General features: G+C 42.5%; 1 protein-coding gene across 1 annotated transcript in view; it reads left to right on the top strand.

Annotated features, from left to right (window-relative positions):
- kif1aa (kinesin family member 1Aa) overlaps window positions 1–20,806 on the top strand; it is a 253,452-nt gene that overhangs the window by 7,858 nt on the left and 224,788 nt on the right. Inside the window, exon 2 of the mRNA XM_078202933.1 lies at window positions 12,597–12,770. Coding sequence (XP_078059059.1) covers window positions 12,665–12,770 — 106 coding nt within the window. The 5' untranslated portion in view covers window positions 12,597–12,664. The remainder of the gene's footprint in view (window positions 1–12,596; window positions 12,771–20,806) is intronic.

The following is a 20,806-nucleotide window of genomic DNA, read 5'->3' as shown; positions in this document are numbered from 1 at the left end:
AACTGCCCTTTGAAATGGCCACTCAGTTCAAGGATGACTGGGGATGGGTCAGCAACACCCATGTCTCACGAATGAATAAAAAAAAGTAAATCTTTTTGGATTTGATTTTTTTTTCTCACTCACAGGGTGGTGAGGCCAGCATTTATTGCCTTTTTCTAATTGCCCTTGAGAAGACAACGGTGAGCCGTCTTGTTGAACCACTTCATGGAATCATACAAATGGTTACAGCACCATTCAGTCCATCTCCATTCAAGAAGGTGGCTCATTACCGCCTTCTTAAGTAAGATTCAGGATGAGCAATACATGCTGGCCTCCCCATCCCATCAACACATTTTTAAAAATTCAAATTTTTTGAGGAGAGTGAGTAACATACCTCTAATTTCTTACACTGATCTTGCTGTCATCTCCAAACCCAGAGTGCTAATACCACCATCCAGATCATTAATAAATGAAGAGTAGTGGACTGAGGACCTATTTCTGCAGTCACAACCAATAATGTATCTGCTTATCAAGTCATATTCCTTATTTCCATCTGAGAGATTAGGCTAATTTCTAATCCAGCATTTCGAAACCATATTTATACTGCAAGATTCTATTTTGTGAAGTAATCTGGAGTGAGGTGTATTCACAAATATATTTGTAAAGTCCAGATAGGTACCTAATTTCACATACCCTACTGATAGCCTCAAAATATTTGTGAAATTTATAATTGGAAGCTGAGTTGTAAATTTCCAATAGCCTCTTCCCTTCCTAAGGGGCATCATAAAGGACATCTATTCTGATGCTTTTAGCATCTTCCCAATAAAGGACATCAGACTGATTGACCTTTAATTACCTGTCACTGATTTGTCACTTTTTTGAAAATAGGAATTACACTATCTAGCTGCCCATCTAATGGGAGCCATCTCTGACTATATTGAGCAATTTAAGATCTGGGTAGGGGTTTCACGGAGCACTTGTTCCATTTCCATAATCACTCTCGGATATGATCGGGTCCTGGAATTCCAGTAAATTTGTGCTTCTCAAATTCATCCCAGATGACACTACCGATGTGAATGCTTTTCAATACTGAGCACCCCCAGCCTCCATCAGTCTGGAACAGAAGCGTCATCTACAGGAAGATAGACTGATGCAAAATAGCCATTTACTAGCTCTGCCATTACCTGAGAAATATTTTGAAGCTGGGCGACAGTATCCTGAATGACCCTAAACAATCCTTAATAGTCTCCTGATTTCTGACAAGCCTTAAAAACCTCTGCTATTTTTGTTGCAGTTATGTTCCATCATCTTTTCCAGAGATGGCTTGGTGAATCTTATGGCTGTTTTTGCTACTTTTGCTTGTGTTCCCCTGTTTGTGCTAGTTAATTCTCACAGTTGCAGTTGCCTCTCCCTTAACTAATAACATTCATTGATCTTTGTTATTAAATGATCCTCACTGTTGCCATTTGGTAATGGTCGCTACTGCTGCTCCATGTGTAACGGATAAACATAATTGCTTTGCCTCTTTTTTTTATTGCATTAATTCAAGGGGTGTCCCTGGCAAGGCCAGTATTAATTGCCCCAACCCTAATTGCTTTTGAGAAGGTGAGCGAGCTGCTGTCCTGAACCTGTGTTTTTCTAGGTGGTGGTGGTCTTGGGTTTTGGAGGTGCTGTCGAAGAGGCTTTGGTGAGTTGCTGTAATGAATCTTCTGGATGGTAGACATTGGTGGAGGAAGTGAATGTTTAAGGTGGTGCATGAGGTGCTGACAAAATAAGCAATTTTGTCCTGGAGGAGATTGGGTTTCCTGAGTATTGCTAGAACTTCAATCATCCAGTGTAGTGAGTATTTCATCACGCTCTTGATTTGTGCCTTGTAGCTGGAGGACCGGCTTTAGGGAGCAAGTCGAGTCCCTTAGCCCAGAATATGCATCCTCTGACCTGCTGCTGTAGTTACAGTATTGTGATTGATCCAGATGGTTTCTGGTCAGTGGTGATTCCAAGATGGTGGGGGTTTTCAATAATGCCATTGAATGTCAAGAAGAGACAGTCTCTCTTGTTGGAAATGATCATTGCCAGATCCTTCTGTGGTACAAATGTTATTTGCCACCATGCTTGAATTTTCCCCCAGGTCTTGCTGCATCCAGGCATGGACTGCTTCAGCATCCGAGGAATTGTGAATGTCGCTGAACACTTCGCAATCATTATCAAAATTCCTACTTCTGACCTTATGATGAAGGGAAGGTTATTGATAAGCAACTAAAGATGGTTGGTTCTAGGACACAGTCCTGAGGAACTTCACCAGTAATGTGTTGGAACTGAAATGAAAGGCTCCGTCAACAGCAAAACCATCTTCCTTTCATAGAATTATGATATAGCAGAAGGAGACCAATTAGTCCATTGAGTCTTTGCCAGATCTCTGTAACGGCAATCTACTCTTTCCCCGTATTCCTGCAGTGTTCTCCTTCAATTATTTATCCAGTCTCCTTTTGTCAACTACACCTCAGGCAGAACAATCCAAACCCTAACAGATATATTTCTCCATGTCTATCACCTGAACTCTGTGCTGCCTGGTTATTAACCCTTCAGTTAGTGAAAAATGTATCTTTTTATTTGTTCTACCTAAACACTTTATGATTTTAAACATCTCTATCAAATCTCTTTTAAGCCTTAGCTTCTGCTGTGTAACACTGCATATGGTAATTCCCTTATCTCTAGTAAATTTCTGTCAACCGCTCCAAAGTCTTCATGTCCCCCCCCTAAAGGGTGGTGCTCAGAATTGGACATGAATTCAGCCCCACTAATGTATTGTGTTATTTTGGAACCATTCTGGCATGTTTGAAGGCAGTGGGTGGGGGCATGTAAAACCAAGTGGCTGACCAATCTGCTGCCTTCTCACCCACCCCGAACCTGATTCTCCCCATTATTATCTAGCTGGCATCTGTCATTCACCCCATTTTACAACTTCATTCTACTCTAAGTCATTTGTCTGGCTTTGTTTTCATTCCTTTGTGGGAATGTATCTAGACTGTACCTGAATCTTCTCCTACTATCACTACTCTAGTCTTGCACCTCTTAGGGAGTACCATGAAAATTTGCTCCTCGATATCACCTTCCCACTGTCTGGTTGTCCATAAAAGCAATATAATAACTCCTTTATTGTTTCTTAACATCAACCAGATATCATTGACTGCCTCGGGGACATTCTTTCTTCTTTAATCAAAACTCTTATCCCTACTCATTTTTCTTTCCCAATCTTTCGTGAACACCTTGTACCCAGAAATATTAATCCAATCCTCCCCTTTAATGAGATAGATCCCCAAGTATTATTGCTGCAACATCACATTCCCATGTGGTTCTTTGTGCATGCATCCTACCAAACTTATGAACCACACTGTGTATTTGCATACATAACTTCAACCTTTTTGCAACTTTTGTGATCCCACTTAATTCAATACTGTTTCTGACATTATTCCAGCCCTTTATGACATGTTTCACTCCAGCAAGTGAAGAGTTCCTCTCCTGATTCCAAATGACTTCAGTTTTACTCAGATTGCCGCTCAACCCATTGCTGCCTTGATGTCAAGGGCAGCCACCCCAGAATTCAGCTCTTTTATTCATGTTTATGGATAAAAGGGTAGCCAAGGCCTGAGTGGCCCTGGCAGAACTTAAACCAAGCGTGCTTGAGCAGAGTAAGTACCACTTGCTAACACTATTGACAACACCTTTCACCTCATGGGTCTGTCATTAGTAAGATTGGATTGTCCTGCTTGTTTTGGAAAAGGTACACCTGAGAAACTTTTCACTGGTAGCTGCTAGTGTAGCTATGCTGGAACAGCTTGGCTAAAAGGCATAGCTAGCTCTGGAGCACGTCTTCAGCACCACAGGTGAGATGTTTCATGGCTCATTGACATTGCTATATCCATGGTGCTCAGACTTTGACAAAGGGTAATTTGAACTTGAAACGTCAGCTCTTTTCTCTCCTTACAGATGCTGCCAGACCTGCTGAGATTTTCCAGCATTTTCTCTTTTGGTGCTTAGACTTTCCTTGATAGCAGTTGGAGTGAATCAAATTGGCTGAAGATTAGCATCTGTGATGGTGGGAACTGCTAATTCCATTAATAGTATATAGTAGAGTAATAATACAGCAACTTCTCTATTACCTTTAGCCAGTTTCTTCTCCATGCACTAGAGTGGCATTACTAATAATAGCTCCTCACACCCAACTGTTCCAGCTGTATCCATTTATATTCTTTCGGAGGTTGAGCCAATGAAGATCAATTGTCTTTAACAATGCAGTTGCCTTAACATTGTAATTGCCAAAGCATGGAATTGCTGATACATTGACAGGGACTTCAGGAAGAGGCCAGAATGGCACACCTGCTCAGTACTTTTGGTTGAAGTTTGTTGAAAAGGCTTTAGCCTTGACTTGTGCTCTACGTTTCTGCCATTGTTGAAGATGAGAATGTTCATGGAGCCCTCTCCTCCGCACAACTATATGTGACAGATCTTCAGAGCTTTGATCCACACTTGTATGGGATTGCTTACAGCCTCGACTAGAGCATACTATTTCCAATTTCCTAGTTCCATTTTTGGACATGCCTGGTATTGCTCCTGGCATGCTCCTTGCATATGTCACTGAACCAGTGTCCTTGTAATGGGATATGTGAGAGATATACTGGACCATGAGGTTACAGACACGGGTGAAAATATTTCTGCTGCTGATCATCCACTGTGCTTCACAGATATACAGTTTTGAGCTGTCAGACCTGTTCAGAATCCATTCCATTTAACATGGTGGTAGTGCCAGACAACACAATGGATGGTGTTCTTCATCATCAAGATTGCAAGGAACTACAAAAGTTTGTGAATGTAGCCCAATCCATCATGCAAACCAGCCTCCCATCCATTGATTCTGTCTACACTTCCCGCTGCCTCGGCAAAGCAGCCAGCATAATTAAGGACGCCACACACCCTAGACATTCTCTCTCCCAGCTTCTTCCGTCGGGGAAAAAGGTACAAAAGTCTGAGGTCACGTACCAACCAACTCAAAAACAGCTTCTTCCCTGCTGCTGTCAGACTTTTGAATGGACTTGCCTTGCATTAAGTTGATCTTTCTCTACACCCTAGCTATGACTGTAACACTACATTCTGAACTCTCTCGATTCCTTCGCTATGAGCGGTATGTTTTGTCTGTATAACACGCAAGAAACAATACTTTTCACTATGTTAATACATGTGACAATAATAAATCAAATCAAAATCTCCATCACTGGAAGACGTACCGTGGGGGAACCAGAGTCACAAATAGAGGGGAAAGCAGCATCAGCCAGCAAAGGGGAGAAAGTTAAGGAAGTGATGTTATGGCTTGTTGGAGGAGGAGGTTTCCAGAGGGTTTTTGAATGCAGGGAGTGAGGGAGATGGTAAAGTGGAGAAATTGAGGGGTGTTGCTGAGGACAGGGTCCTAGTTGATACAGAAATAATCACCAGTGACCGATTGTGGGGCAGGTACTATTGTTTTCTGAATGAGTTGCATTTGGTGGGGAGGAAGAGGGCAGCTGAAAGAATGTAAGGGAAGTTGACCCAGGGTACAAGGGCTAAGGTTTGGCAATGGTGGGGAAGGAAGCAGGTAGAGATTGAGGAAAGTAGTCTGGATTGTTGGCTAGATGCATTGGAGCTCTGAGCTGGCAGCTGAGAGCATTGGTCAAGTTGTAGTTGAAGCTTACGGGAGCCCAAGGAAGATGACTTTGGCTGTGCTCATGCCAATCAGTTGGTTTATTGGAGTCTGATTGTGAGAGTGCAGCCATGCCTTTGGAGTGATAGAGAAGGCAGAAAGGTAATCCCCAGAACTGTTGATATACACGTGAAAGCTGTGATATTGCCAAGAAGTAGTGTGCAAACGAGGAATTGGGGGATGGAGATTAGAATTCTGAAGAATATCAGATGTAACTGTGCATGTATGAAAAGATAAATCATTAGAGACAAGTATGAGAGAGTAATAACATTGAGTGTTACTACAAAGGGGGCAGGGATGAAGAGATTGATGATGCCCATTTGGCTATCAGTTCAGTAGAATGTGCTTGTTCACTCTTGGTTCTGTATTTTCTGTCTGAATTTCCCCAGCGTGGTCTCTGATAATCATTAGTCAATATTTTATCTATATTGGAAAACCGAAAACACAAAGAAAATTACAGAACATAGTGACATTATTTATTCTGATACTTAAAATGCAAGGAAATAAACACGGTACTCCCCCTCTTTTGCTGGGGTATCCTGCAATCTGTCACAGTGAGGTGAGATTCATTCTATCACCATGGCCTCTCCATTTGGTGCTGAGAAGAGAATGAATGCATGCTTGTTTTCTATTCAGCGTGGAAAGGCAGTCCACTCAGAGAATGGATGGGTCTCAAATGATCAGTGGTGTGGGTCAAGGTGGCTGGAGATGATAAAGCATGTGATGTAGTCCAGAGTTGGCAACCCTAAGCAGGCTGCCAAACCTCTGTGACCAGACATTATTAGAAAGTGAGGGAATGTGCAAATGCACCAAAGTGTTGGGTTGGTCTGTGAACCATTTTGGATTGTAGGAGCTCAAGCAGCCATTTTGGAATTTAAGTAGAAAACAATGGGCAGTTTTGTCATTATCTCGCCTGTGTCCAACTCAAGTACTTTTTCGGTTAAATCCAAGACCCCTATCTGGTGGATGGAGTGCTGTAACATTATGCGGTTTGTTAATATAAAAAGTAAAGTTGCCATAGTCCCAGATAACCATAAGCTACTCTCCCTTGTGAGGGGGGGGAGCCAACTGGTGGTGACTTTAACCTGAGCATCATCACCCCTCAGGCAAGGGGCCTTCATGAATAATCTCAGTTGGTACGGGAATTGAACTCGCGCTGTTGGCATCGCCAACCAGCTGTCCAAACAAACTGGGCTAACCGACTCCCCAATTTAATATACCTGAGGGGCAGCAACAATCTCATTGTGTGCCCAGTTGTTGGGAGGATTTCATTGCATCCTCAACACTTGCTACTATGCACTGGCCCTGCTTGTTGAAACAAAGACAGTACAAATTCAGACAACTGATAACTGATGGAGTACGAGAGACATGAGATTGGATTATTTATACCTGTCTCCTCACACTCCTTGATGGCAAGAGAAGCAGGTGTTCAGCGGATTCAAGGTATAAGCTGGAGTGTGGAGGCCACAGGCAGCGGATTCAAGGTATAAGCTGGAGTGTGGAGGCCACAGGCCGGACATTTGCTGCCGCTCCGTGCGGTGTCTGATAGACCCATGGGAATCCCCGCCCTCTTTACTGGCCTATTGTCCAATCAGAGCTGCCGTCCTGTGACTGACAGTTCATTAAACGAATCAGCAATTGAGACATCTGTTATCCAATTGCCGCTGTGCATTGACTGAGTGACAGCTGCTTTATCCAATCCGTAAGCTCCATCTGTCTGAAATGAGCGAGAACAATGACAATGATGGCGGCAATTCAGTTATGGAAGGAAAAAGGAAAAGAAAAGTGGACAGTGAGTGCCGCCTGTTTAATGAAGAATGGGGTGTAAAGTACTTCTTTGTACAAGCAGGTGATAAAGCCTTGTGTGTCATATGCAACAAAACTGTTGCAGTTTTGAAGGAGCACAATGTACGTCGGCACTATGAGACCAAACATGAACCAAGTTACTCCCAATTTGCAGGAATCAATGCAACGCAGGTTGCTTTCCCAACAAGCTTTTTTTACGCAGAAGATAACTGAAAATGAAGCTTTAACCAGGGCCAGTTACAAACTAGCTTATGTGTTGGCTAAAAGAGGAAAGCCATTCACCGATGGAGGTCACATCAAAGAGTGTATAATGGAAGCAGTGGAAGAGTTATGCCCAGAAAAAGCAAATCTGTTCAAAATCATCAGTCTTGCGCCAAATACTGTTGCTCGTAGAATTGAGGATAGAGGAAGCAATATATTTCATCAAATTGCAGACAAAACAAGAAATTTTCAGTTGTATTCTCTCGCACTTGATGAATCAACTGATGTGTGTGACACATCACAACTCCTAGTATTCATCCGTGGCGTCGACAGTGAATTTAATGTGACACAAGAATTAGCATCAGTGCATAGCATGCACAGCACAGTAACTGGAGAAGACATCTTAAAAGAATTGCAAAAAGCTGTGTTAGAAAATAACCTGGAGTGGAATAAACTGCAATGCGTGACAATTGATGGAGGAAAGAACATGTCTGGGGTGAAGAAAGGTTTGGTTGGACAAATCACAAAAGCTTGTGAGGTTGGTGGATTCTCAAAGCCCATGTTTCTGCATTGCATTATCCATCAACAAGCATTGTGCGGAAAATATGTGGATATGTCTTGCGTTCTGAAACCTGTTGTTTCAACAGTGAATTTCATTCGATCTCACGGGCTTAATCATCGCCAGTTTCGTGATTTTCTGAAAGAAACTGATTCTGAGTTCGGTGACTTGCCTTATTATACAGCAGTTCGGTGGCTTAGTTGTGGAAAGGTTCTATCATGGTTCTTTCAGCTCAGAGAGGAAATTGATTCCTTTCTCACAGAGAAGAATCGACCTTTTATCAAACACTGACTGGCTTTGGAAATTGGCATTTTTTGTAGACGTGACAGGCCATATGAATCAATTGAACCTGAAGTTGCAAGGTGAAACAAATTTGATTTGTGATCTATTCGCGCATGTCAAGGCATTCAGGACAAAACTGATGCTATTTCAAGGACAGCTGAAAATTCTTAACTTGGTTCATTTTCCATGTTGTGAAAAATTTCATGAAGAAAGTGAAGCAGAATTTCCTTCTTCATTTGCAATAGAAATCATTAAGGACTTGCAAAAACAATTTCAGGAACGATTTTCTGATCTTGATGGAAACACAGATGAAATAAAGCTGTTTCAAAATCCATTTGGCTGCAATGTTGAAACACTCCCAAGTCAGTTTCAAATGGAAATTATTGATCTCCTATCGGATGACATGCTGAAAGCCGAGTATAAAGAAGGAAATCTGATCCAATTTTATAAATCTTTGCAGCCTGAGCAGTTTCCAAATTTGAAGCGATTTGCTTGTGGATTTGTATCAGTTTTTGGTACAACGTACCTGTGTGAACAAACATTTTCAAAAATGAAGTATGCCAAGTCCAAATATCGAGCAAATTTATCTGATGAGCATTTGAAGTCCATTCTAATAATTGGCTCCTCAAGCTTGAAACCTCAGTTCAGCAATATTTTGAAATTAAAAAAGCAGTTCCATCATTCCCATTAATCTTGTGCAAAACGTCATGATTTGTTGGTTACGATTGAAAACTCCAATTGCCAGAATTGTGTAGAAAGGTGCAGACTGAATTTATTTTTGTTTGACCTTTATTAATGGTTCAAGTTTATTTTGAATTTCTTTGCTTTGTTTTACTGAAGCTCTTTCTTGGGGCGTGTTTATTTTTCTTATTGTGTGCCACAAAATTGGGCAAATTCTCATTTCAAACATTTGTAAAATTTCAGTAAATAAAACTAATTAAAAAATAAATAGCCTGCTTTTCTCATCTGTAGTTAAGTAATTGATTATTTTGTCAGAGCAATTGCTAATGTTTGGCATTTTTACTCATGTATCATTTCTCAGTGTAAGCACGGCATTGTTTCTTTGTAATTGTCACATTTCTCTTTTGTTCTGAATCATATGCTGATTACAAAGATGATCCAAATAAAACTTATTCATTCATTTAAATTTTATTCATTCATTTATAAAACTAATTTTTTTTCTATGGCCCCCAAAAATGTGTAAAATATACGATGTGGCCCTCGTACTGAAAAGTTTGGAGACCCCTGCTGAAAACTAATCAAGTAAGAAGTCTCACAACACCAGGTTAAAGTCCAACAGGTTACTGATTATCAGTAACCTCCACAGCTTGCCTCCTGGACTTGCAGAATCTCACTAGCTGTTCTGTCTGGAGACAATACACATCTCTTTAACCTGTGTTTAATGCTCCCTCCACCCACATTGTCTGTACCTTTAAGACCTGGCTGGCTGTAGGGATTCTCATTCTAATCAGTATTCTGTAACTTGATTTTGTGTCTCTGTGCACTGTTTGAGAGCACATTTCCACTCCATCTGACGAAGGAGCAGCGCTCCGAAAGCTTATGGTATTTGCTACCAAATAAACCTGCTGGACTTTAACCTGGTGTTGTGAGACTTCTTACTGTGTTCACCCCAGTCCAACGCCGGCATCTCCACATCATGTAAACTAATCAAGACATGGGCTCGATCCCTAATCTATATTGTAGGGTGATTGTTGGGCCTGTTGGGATTGGTCTGGGTATCCTGAGATGGGGAGAGAAGAATCAACCAGCATTCTGCATCGAGCTGCCCATTTTGTAAAGCATGGCTGCCCGATGAGATCAGTCGTGAAGCCGACCATTGTCCAACAGCCTGCCAATACTTCCTGGGCTCTCAGGCACGAAAAGCAAGATTCCTGACAATGCTGTCAGCATGCATGAGTCAGCACCATTTGAGCAGGAGGGGGAAAAGGTGGGAAAGAAAGATAAAATGAGAGATGAATCAGCATGAGCAATAATGGGAGAGATAGTTAACTGTTTAATGCATCAGTGACGAGGGGTGCTTGGGTATTGCCTCATTATAGTGATACTCTAAAGCATCATCAATTCACTATCGACAGTGAATTAAATTGCAAGTCTGAGTAACAGGTTCCAGTGGTCTGAATGTGAAACTCCAGCAAGCCTGGACATCCTGAGAAAGGCTAACTGTGGACATTAGTCTAGTGTGAATGCTTGTCCACAGCAAGTCTGAGTCTTGAATCCCACTAAGTCTGAATGCAGTGGAAAAACCCTCAGTTTTGAATGGATTTGGCTACCTGTCCATAGTCCCAGAGTGTGGAAGGACAGTGTCTGACTCACTGTGAAACTGAATGTGAACCGACAGCATGTGATTGACTGCAATATTAACATAACCCTCTTATTCTATGAAGGCAGACGGAAAATCCTTATTTAGTAGGGGCAATAAAGAAAGCATGACTGAGTATTAAGCTCTACCATTCTTTAATTTTCCATTTTTTATATGTCATTTTTCTTTGTCCCTTTTTCATAGTTTACACCTAATTATATTATGATCAATATTGCCCAGATGTTATTTCACTGACGCATGTTTCACTTGTCCTGCTTTATTTCCCAAAATACATCAAAGGCAGTTTCCTTCAACATTGGACTAGAAACATACTGATTGAGAAAGTTCAGTTGAACACATTTTAGGAATTCCTCACCCTCCTTGGCTTTACAGTTTCCCCCCCCAACCCCAGATTATAATTCAAGTCCCCTACAATTGAAGGGTAAAGTGCCCTACAATTGATGCTCTGTTTTCTTTTATATTTCTCCTAAACTCATCTGTTGATTTGTTCCCCTATCCCTCATTAGATGGGCTCTATCGTGACTGTTCAGTGATCTGCCAGGTCCTTTTTGTTACTTGATTTAAGAAAGTAGATTCTGTGTTTGAACATTCCAATTTATCATCCCTCAGTAGAACTCTAACACTTCCCTTGATCAATCACTGCCACCGCCACCTTTTTCTTCCCTTCCTTAATCCTTCGGATCAGTTTGTGTTTAAGCCAGGTCTCCGTTTAGGTATTATATCATAACTCCACACGGAAACTTGTGCCTGTAACTTATCAACCTTATTTATGTCATTCCTCACAATACACACACACTCCAACACAACCTAGTCAGCTTTGCTTTTTTCCCTCTGTCTCATTCCTAGTTTTTCTACGCAGTTCCCTGTCCTGCTGCTTAATGTCCCTCTTGGTTTTCTTGTCTGCTTGTTTCCCCTCCCTGCTGCTACGTGTGCTAGAAGCTGCACAAATTGATATGCAGGTCTCAGCCCTCTCCAAGCAGAAGAAACATGTCCAGGCATTGTACCTTTCTCAATGAAACAAGATTATTTAAACCCCCCCCCCCACCCCCAGCAGCATTAATTAACTTCCTGGTGATGGCATTGACACCAGCCCTGTTAAGATGCACCCTGTCCGGCTTTTGTACGCCTTTCTTATGGGCCAGAACTGGTCCCAAGGTCTCAGCGTTCCGAAGCCCTCCATTCTGCATGATTTCTCCAGCCATGCACTATCTTCCTGTTTCTGTGCTCAATCATACGTGGCATGGAGAGTAACTCCTGAGATAACTCCCCATTTATGTGGATCGCAAAAGGAAAAAACAGTAAAACGGGGAAATAGGAATACTGTCCTGAACTGGTCTTGTATACTTTAAAATGATTACTGGTCTGAATTGTTTTTTCCTATTGGGTCTGCAGGGATTTTTTCCATCCTCCCTATCCCACCCCCCCCCGCCCCCCCCCCTCCAACTCTCACCATGTCAATCAGCTGGTGACAACCATTGCCTCAGCTCAGACCTGATACTGGTCACTTGTGCAAGCTCCTGGAAGGCAAATCATATCAGTGGAAAATATCTTTTGTCAATGGGGCTAAAACAAAAGATAATGGCAAGGCCTTTTTTTGTCTTAACGACTTAATTTTAATTCAGTGATTGGATTATGTAGAGATTACAATCAGGACTAAAAACTTTGTTTACTCTCTTGCCATCTCTTCCCCTCTCTAGGCCTGTATTCTGACCAAGGCAACGACAGTTCAGCCCAGCCTCTCTATTGAGAGCCAGCCGGAAACAAGATGGCCGGTGCCTCGGTGAAGGTGGCGGTGAGAGTCCGGCCTTTCAACTCCAGAGAGATCGGCCGAGAGAGCAAATGCATTATTCAGATGTCAGGGAACACAACGAGTGAGTATTTGCTTCCGCACTGTACTGTTCAGTCTGCATTCCCAGGGCCTGAGAGAATGCAGAGCTAAATAGAAGGACAAAAACTAATTATGCAACTTTAAAAGCATTCGAGCCAGGAATATTAATAGCTTCCTAGCAAGACTGAGCACTCAGCATTGCTCTGCTATTTGATGTTATCAGGATGTTCTCCAATGTTCACTAAACCTTCTTTGTGTGGCTGTGATTTAGTGGCAGTGTAAAATGGGCATTTCATTGAGAGTAGCAGCAGGATTTCCTATCTATCTGTTTAGATTAATTCTGATGCCCCATTGGTTGGATAGGAAGTGTTCTGTCTAATGTAGTGTTTCATTCTGAGCAGCTGTGTTTTGTTTTGTATAGAGAAGTTTGCATATGGTTTTGGAAGATGGCACACTCGGTGCCACTGCCCTGAAGTGGGGAATTTATGAGATATTATGCTGTACCAGCCAAGAAGCTCTCTGCCTTGGTTCCACCTCTTTGTCAGTATTGATAGGAATGGTGTTAGAGGGTGATTCAGTCAGCCTCCGCTACCCAAGGGTATGGAAAGGATGAGTCCTGCTGGAAAGTGCAGGTTTGTGAATGCCAGTCGTAATTATGTCGCGGTAGTTAATAGTCCATGCTATGAGGACCAAACGGGTTGAGTCAGCTGTTACTAGTGATGCTGCATCCCAGCGAGAGTCAACACGTCCAGCTGAGGAGCAAAGAGGAAATGTAGAAAATAGGAAGGAAATAAATAAGATGCAGAAATAGGGGTTGGGATTCTCCGGCCATTCGCGCCAGCGAGATTCTCTGGCCCCGCTGCAATAAACAGAGATTTGGTGGACCGCCACATTCTTTGTCCTCGCTGGCAGCAGTGGCAGGGTGTGAATGGCCAGAGAATTCCAGCTAGGGTTTGTGTTCAGACAAATGGTGCTCTGCCTTTGATTTACTGTGGGATGGATTCATTCAGGTGAGAGCTGGTAACACGGGGAGCAATTGGTATGATCCAACACTTCATGTTCACTTTCAGTGTGAAATGTACATTGTTTTTGTGACACAACTTCCCTATTCATTAACCAGAAAGTTTATGATTCTCATTGGATTGCATTCAAAGCTGAGATAAACCAGCGTTTTAATCAGAAAGGGAATCAAGATTTATGGGGATAAAGTGGGAAATTGGAGTTGAGGATTATCACGTCAGATCACTCACGATCTCATTGACTGGTGGAGCAGACACAATATGCCGGATGGCCTCCGTCTGCTCTTGTGGTCTTATGGACGGGAGATGTTGGCTCATGCCACCATACACACTGTTGCATTCACCAAACTGAAACTACAGAGAAAGAGCAATGTCCTGGTTAAATCTTTTTGCTGGCTGGCTATTCTGGCAAGACTCATTTAGGTTAAGGTGACTTTGAGGTGGAGCGTTTCTCTGTTATCCTGAGGGTATAACTCAGCTCCCAGTGTGTGTTAGATTCTAATTCAGGCTATTCACGATTTATGCTGGACTCAAAGAATCACAGTAAGAAGTTTAACAACACCAGGTTAAAGTCCAACAGGTTTATTTGGTAGCAAAAGCCACACAAGCTTTCGGAGCTGCAAGCCCCTTCTTCAGGTGAGAATCAAGCAGAGAATGCCTTACTGTAGCAGTGTGACCTGTCCCTGGAGATCCATACTGGAATGATGTCTCTGATGAATGTGTGATTCATGGTTCATAATATTTTACAGGTAATATTGAATTCTGGAAATAATGTTGTTGTGAAGATAAAGTAACTAAATTGCTGGGCTTTAGAGATTGCCAAAAGCCATAAAAGAAAATGGCAGCTCAGAGGTTTACCTATATTGGTTTAATAGAGTCAGAAATGAAGAGATGGAATCATAAAACAGCAGGTAGGCTTGTTGAGCCAGAGAACTGGAGACCTGATGTTTAGACTGCTTGCAAAAAAGTGCAGTCCTGAGAGCTGTTTTGTTTTTGGAGTTAGTGCTAAATTAAGTGAACCCAGAAAAGCTAAGTCGTCATGGAGATGCATGGAGTTTAAGAAGATTCTCTGATAATTAATCTGAGTATCCTATAGCAGAGCAAGAGGCTCCGTACCAAAAACGTGCTGCAGTTAGCAGGCCCCATGCAATTAGGACTGGGAGCAAAAGAGAAAATCTCAGCAGGTCTGGCAGCATCTGTAAGAAGAGAAAAGAGCTGATGTTTCGAGTCCAAGTGACCCTTTGTCAAAGCAGATTCCAGCATCCGCAGTAATTTGCTTTTATCTCGGGCTGGGAACCATTTGTTGCAGCTGTTAGTTGTGGTTTGGACCTTAAGTGGTTTGCAGATCTCTCAGTACTTGGGAACCAGTTGATGCAATTAGAACTTGGGAAAAGAGTGGGGAGCTGAGAAGGTGGCAGAAGGTTGCTGGTTCCACACTTGAGACAGTTAGGGTTCAGAAAAACCTTGAGAGCCATTTATAACTTGCTGCAGGTAATGGAGTTTGAAGAAACACAGGGCCAATGCCTGTTTTAGTGAAGATAGCTGTCTCTGAAAGAGCTAGTTCTGCGCTGGCAATTAGAGGCGGGAGTGCAGCTTTGTGAACTTTGTGGAATGGAAGCTCAGGAGAAGAGATTGAACCATCGGGAAGGGAACAGTTGTTCAGGCCGTTTGAGTCAGAGTGGCTTCTGAGGGAATTCAGTTTATATCTTTGAAAGTGAAAAGTTGAAATCCCTTGTGTGGGAGATAGAGTTTTAACAAGATATTTTGACTCGGGTCACTAACAACTGGGTGGGTTGCTGAGTGTTCCATGGGATCTGTCTTGGTTTCATCTGCCACTAAATGTGCAGTGTGGTAGTTTGACCAGAGATTGCATGTTACTTCATATGGACTTTATGTTAATTCTGAATGTTGGAGTATAAAATGGGTATTGTAGATTGTTTTACATTTTTCACTTTGTATGGTAAAGTTTATTTGTTTAAAACTATGCAATCATGTGGTTTATTCTTCTAGTGCGTAACTGGGATTTTAAACTTTGTCTAAACAAAAGGTTACTGATCTCTAACTGGATTGTAACATGTCCGATTGGACCATTGCAAGACTGGTCCTTGAACGCATTATTCAGCCTTAAACTATTGTACATGCATGTCTGGGGAGGAGACCTTCTGGGTGACGTGCCTGGGGTGAAGTGCAGGACTGTGTCCATCTGAGGTGATGTACATGGCTCTGTCGTTCTGAGATGTCAGCAGAAAGCTATTCTCTAGGAATTTCTTCAAGACTTCTCCCGCTTTGCAATCATACATTCACCGGAAACAGCAGCGTTTCTGCCAACTTATCTATGATGAAATTCCCATGAGTGCACATGGGTAAACCGTTTCAGTTGACAATCCCACGTGTCCAGTGAGATGCTGGGGCTCGTGTTGGCAAATTTAGGGCACCATATTGTGGTCCTGTCTCTCACATGTGTTCCTATTAAACATGGATTTGCTGTGGGCCCAAGGGATTGGGGAATCAGTGCTGAGGTTGAGGAGATGAGGATGAAGGCAATGTCAAGTGGATTCTGGAAGATCCATCGCGGCTTGTACTGTTTGTCTTGAGAGGACTTTTCCTCAAAAAGTGCCTTCAGTGACTGCCAATCAGGAAGAGTCACGATCAGTTTTTAATAGATAATGCCTTCCCTGCTGAAGTCCATGCAATTTTTCTTTCTTTCAATGGATGTGAGCATTGCTGGCAGAGCCCAGCGTTTGTTGCTCATCCCAAATTGCCCTTGAGAAGATGATGGTGAGCGTCTTTCTTGAACCGTTGCAGTCCATGTGGTGTGGGTACACCCACAGTGCTGTTAGGTAGGGGATTCCAGGGTTTTGACCCAGTGATGATGAAGGGATGGTGATATAAGTCAGGATGATGGGTGGCTTGCAGGAGAGCTTGCAGGTGGTGGTGTCAACTTTGCTTCTACTCCCCACTTCGAGGCAGTAGAGGTCATAAATTTGAGAATTTTAATCGAAGAAGCCTTGGCAAATTGTTGTAGTGCTTCTTGTACGTGGTACATATGGCAGCCACAGTGGTTCAGAGCCAGAGGGAGTGAATGTTTAAGGTAGTGGATGGGGTGCCGATCAAGTGGACTGCTTTGTCCTGATTGGGGTTGAACTTCTTGAGTGCTGTTGGACACATCCAGACAAATGATGCTGCTTCATTAACAACTTACTTTGATAATAGCACCTCTAACATAGTAAATGGTTAGAAAAAAGAAAGAAGTTGAGGTTTGTGAAGTTGGATCGCCCCTTCTAAATCCATGTTAATCACTGTTTAGTCAATTGTTATTACAAAACAGATACTCCTTATAGTCAATGTCATTGTTTAACACAGAATGGCCATGAAACTAATGCGTCTGTAGGTGCCTAAATCTGATCTTTAAGATGGAAAACATGTTAGTTTATTTCCAACTGCTTGCACCTTTGTATTCAGTGACTCTCTTCTACCGATTGTTAGTGCCTCATTCCTTATCTCTCTCAAAACTCTGGGATAAATACTGCCCATTTCTAGTTCGTTAATATTCAATTTTCTTAACTTGTCCAGGGCGTTGATCTCTTAGACACCAAAGGTCATTGATTTTTACATTGTTTATCTCTGTTTGCCTTCCTTGGAGTACTTGGAGGAAGTAACCCTTCAAAACATGACCCATATTGTATTCATTCCACATTTCTGTTACGTTTATATCTTTTATGATTTTTACTTCACTGGCTGCTGTCTTCCACTGCCCCCCCTCCCCCCTCAAAAAAGGTACATTACACAACTTTAACATTACATAGAGTGAATAACAAATCATTTTCTTTCAGTCCCATAGATGACACTTTGAGGTGCCTCACTACACTTACAACTTGTGCAGTATTCATTTTGTGTCATTCGGCCTGAGGACTTTACATGGTTTCCAACCCCTCCATGTTCAACAGCAGGAGGGCCTTGGATTGCAGCCTTTCCCCATAGAGTCTCAGAGCCCCAAGTTTTAGTGATGCCCTAAGCATGTGGTCCTAGAATTGAAATGTGCGGTTTGCAAAGCTTGGTCCTCGATGTCTCTTTGCATTGGAAGACCAGCAAGCTTCAGGCAGACCAAAGTGCATCTTTCACTGAGTTGATGGTCCTCCAGCAGCAGTTAATGCTTACCTTGGTGTGTCCCTGGGAACATGTTACTGAACTGCTTGGGATAAACCACTATCTTTTTCCACTATGCAAAGACTCATTCCAGAAGGAGGTATTCAATGGTTTCTTCACCGCTGCAGTAATTTTGAGGACATGCGGGAAGGATTTGCTGGAGAGGGCCTTTTTCACCACCAGCCAAGCCATGTCTTGGTGTTCATTGAAAATTTTGGGAATGAGGCATTCTTTCAAATGAATCAACACTTTTCTGGGGAACTATCTAGAAACATCCACCATCTCCTTCTCCCAAATGACTTTGAGGTTGTTTTGTGTGGGCCACTGCTTAATGGACTTGTGGTCAAAGGTGTTTTTCTGCATAAACATTTCCATGAGGGACAGGTGGTATGGCATGGTCTAACTGAGTGGAGAGTTCTGTGGGAACACGGCCAGACCCATCCTTCACAACATGGATCAGATGTTGTTACACTTGGTGTTTGGTATTAAGGGTCTACAGAAAGCCTGATGCAGCTGCACACAAAGATGACCATTAAGATGGAGCTGATATTGGGTATATTTTTCTCCCACCATGCCTATTTGTTCCTTCCAATTTTTGGTGCGCACACTAGCTCCTCTGAATCACATTCCCAGCAGCTTTGGGTGGTCTGATCTGATGGTGAAAGGGACATGATCATTTGGCTCAGTTTCCCAAGAACATGGCCTTGCCAAGTTTACTTTGGCCAAGTTTGAATTGGTCACAAATGTGCATGTCTGCGCACTGGCAGCAAATCTGAGCAGACGACAGTAACATCATCCATATACAGGGATGTTTTAACCTCTATGTCTACATTGCCTGGGAGTGTCACCCCTCTTATACCTGTATCCTTCTTGATAGGTTCAGCAAAATGTTCAATACAATACATGAGCAAGAGAGGGACAGAGAGACATCTCTAGCTTACTCTGGATTTGATTAGAAAACATTCAGTTTCACCCATTGATTGAAACTGCTCTACTAATGTTAATGGAGAGCACTTGGAGCCAATTGTGAATTCCCTCCAAAAACACCATTTTGAAGTGCACATCCATCATATAGGTGTGTGACGTTCTGTCAAAGACCTCCTCCTGGTCCAAGCTGATGAAGGGACTTAGAGCTCCGAAAGCTTGTGTGGCTTTTGCTACCAAATAAACCTGTTGGACTTTAACCTGGTGTTGTTAAACTTCTTACCAAGCTGATGAAGCAGGCATCCATCCCACTGTCCTACACAGAAGTGATCATAGTCCCAAGAAGCACAAAGCTATTAGATCATCCTGCTGGTTATAGTTCTGGGGAAAAATATACTGTTATGTTTGGTCTCAATCCCAATGCCTTTGTCTATACTTCTCCATTTCCCTCTGATCTCCCTTTCAACATGTTTCTGCTTTTATTTATTCATTTCAGTGAACTTAGTCTCTTTCATAGAATCATAGAAACCCTACAGTGCAGAAAGAGGCCATTCGGCCCATCGAGTCTGCACCGACCACAATCCCACCCAGGCCCCACTCCCATATCCCTACATATTTACCCACTAATCCCTCTAACCTACGCATCCCAGGACACTAAGGGCAATTTTAGCCAATCAACCTAACCCGCACATCTTTGGACTGTGGGAGGAAACCGGAGCACCCGGAGGAAACCCATGTAGACACGAGGAGAATGTACAAACTCCACACAGACAGTGACCCGAGCCGGGAATCGAACCCAGGTCCCTGGAGCTGTGAAGCAGCAGTGCTAACCACTGTGCTACCATGTTGCTCCTTCAGAATTGGTAAAGATCATTTTATGTTTTATATCACCTTTACTTGCTAATCCATTTTGGGCATATTTGTTTAGTGCGAGCTTCGTGGATCACAATATACATTTATTGCACATTATAAGTGAAGGCAATTGCGTAGTGGCATTGTCACTGGACTAGTAATCTGGGGACCTGGGTTCAAATCCCACCATGGCAGATTTTAAATTTGAATTCAGTTTTTAAAAAATCTGGAATTAAAAGTAATTCTGGTTCACTGAAGGAAATCTGCTGTCCTTACCTGTTCTGCTCTATATATGACGCCAATCCCACAGCAATGTGGTTGACTCTTGAGTGCTCTCTCAAGTGGCCTGGCAATCCACACAGTTCAAAGGCAATCAGGGAAAGACAACAACTGCTGATCCAGCCAGTGACGCCCACGTCCCATGAATGAATTAAAATCATTAAAGGCATTCCACTTGTCCACACTGACAGTGAACCGTGCTAACCAGCTTCTTCCCAACTGTTCCTTTTCATTTAAATACCTAGATTTTGGTCTATCTATCCCTCAGACCTTGTTAAACATCCTGTGGTACATAAACAGGAAAGATTTCCTGCATGTTATCTGGATCCTGTAAAGACAGTAAGAGTTTTAACAACAGGTTAAAGTCCAAAAGGTTTATTTGGTAGCAAACACCATTAGCTTTCGGAGCACTGCTCCTTCGTCAGATGGAGTGGAAATGTGCTCTCAAACAGGGCACAGAGACACAAAAATCAAGTTACAGAATACTGATTAGAATGCGAATCCCTACAGCCAGCCTGGACTTGCAGGCTGTCCTGTCTGGAGACAATACACATCTCTTTAACCTGTGCTTAATGCTCCCTCCATCCACATTGTCTGTATCTTTAAGATCTGGCTGGCTGTAGGGATTCGCATTCTAATCAGTATTCTGTAACTTGATTTTTGTGTCTCTGTGCCCTGATTGAGAGCACATTTCCACTCCATCTGACGAAGGAGCAGCGCTCCGAACGCTAATGGTGTTTGCTACCAAATAAACCTGTTGGACTTTAACCTGGTGTTGTTAAAGCTCTTACTGTGTTCACCCCAGTCCAACGCCGGCATCTCCACATCCTGTAAAGACAACAGGTCAAGAGGAGCCCTG

This window comes from Mustelus asterias, chromosome 3 (assembly GCF_964213995.1).
Source record: "Mustelus asterias chromosome 3, sMusAst1.hap1.1, whole genome shotgun sequence".
Taxonomy (NCBI): domain Eukaryota; kingdom Metazoa; phylum Chordata; class Chondrichthyes; order Carcharhiniformes; family Triakidae; genus Mustelus; species Mustelus asterias.
This window is presented reverse-complemented; position numbering and strand designations above follow the sequence as displayed.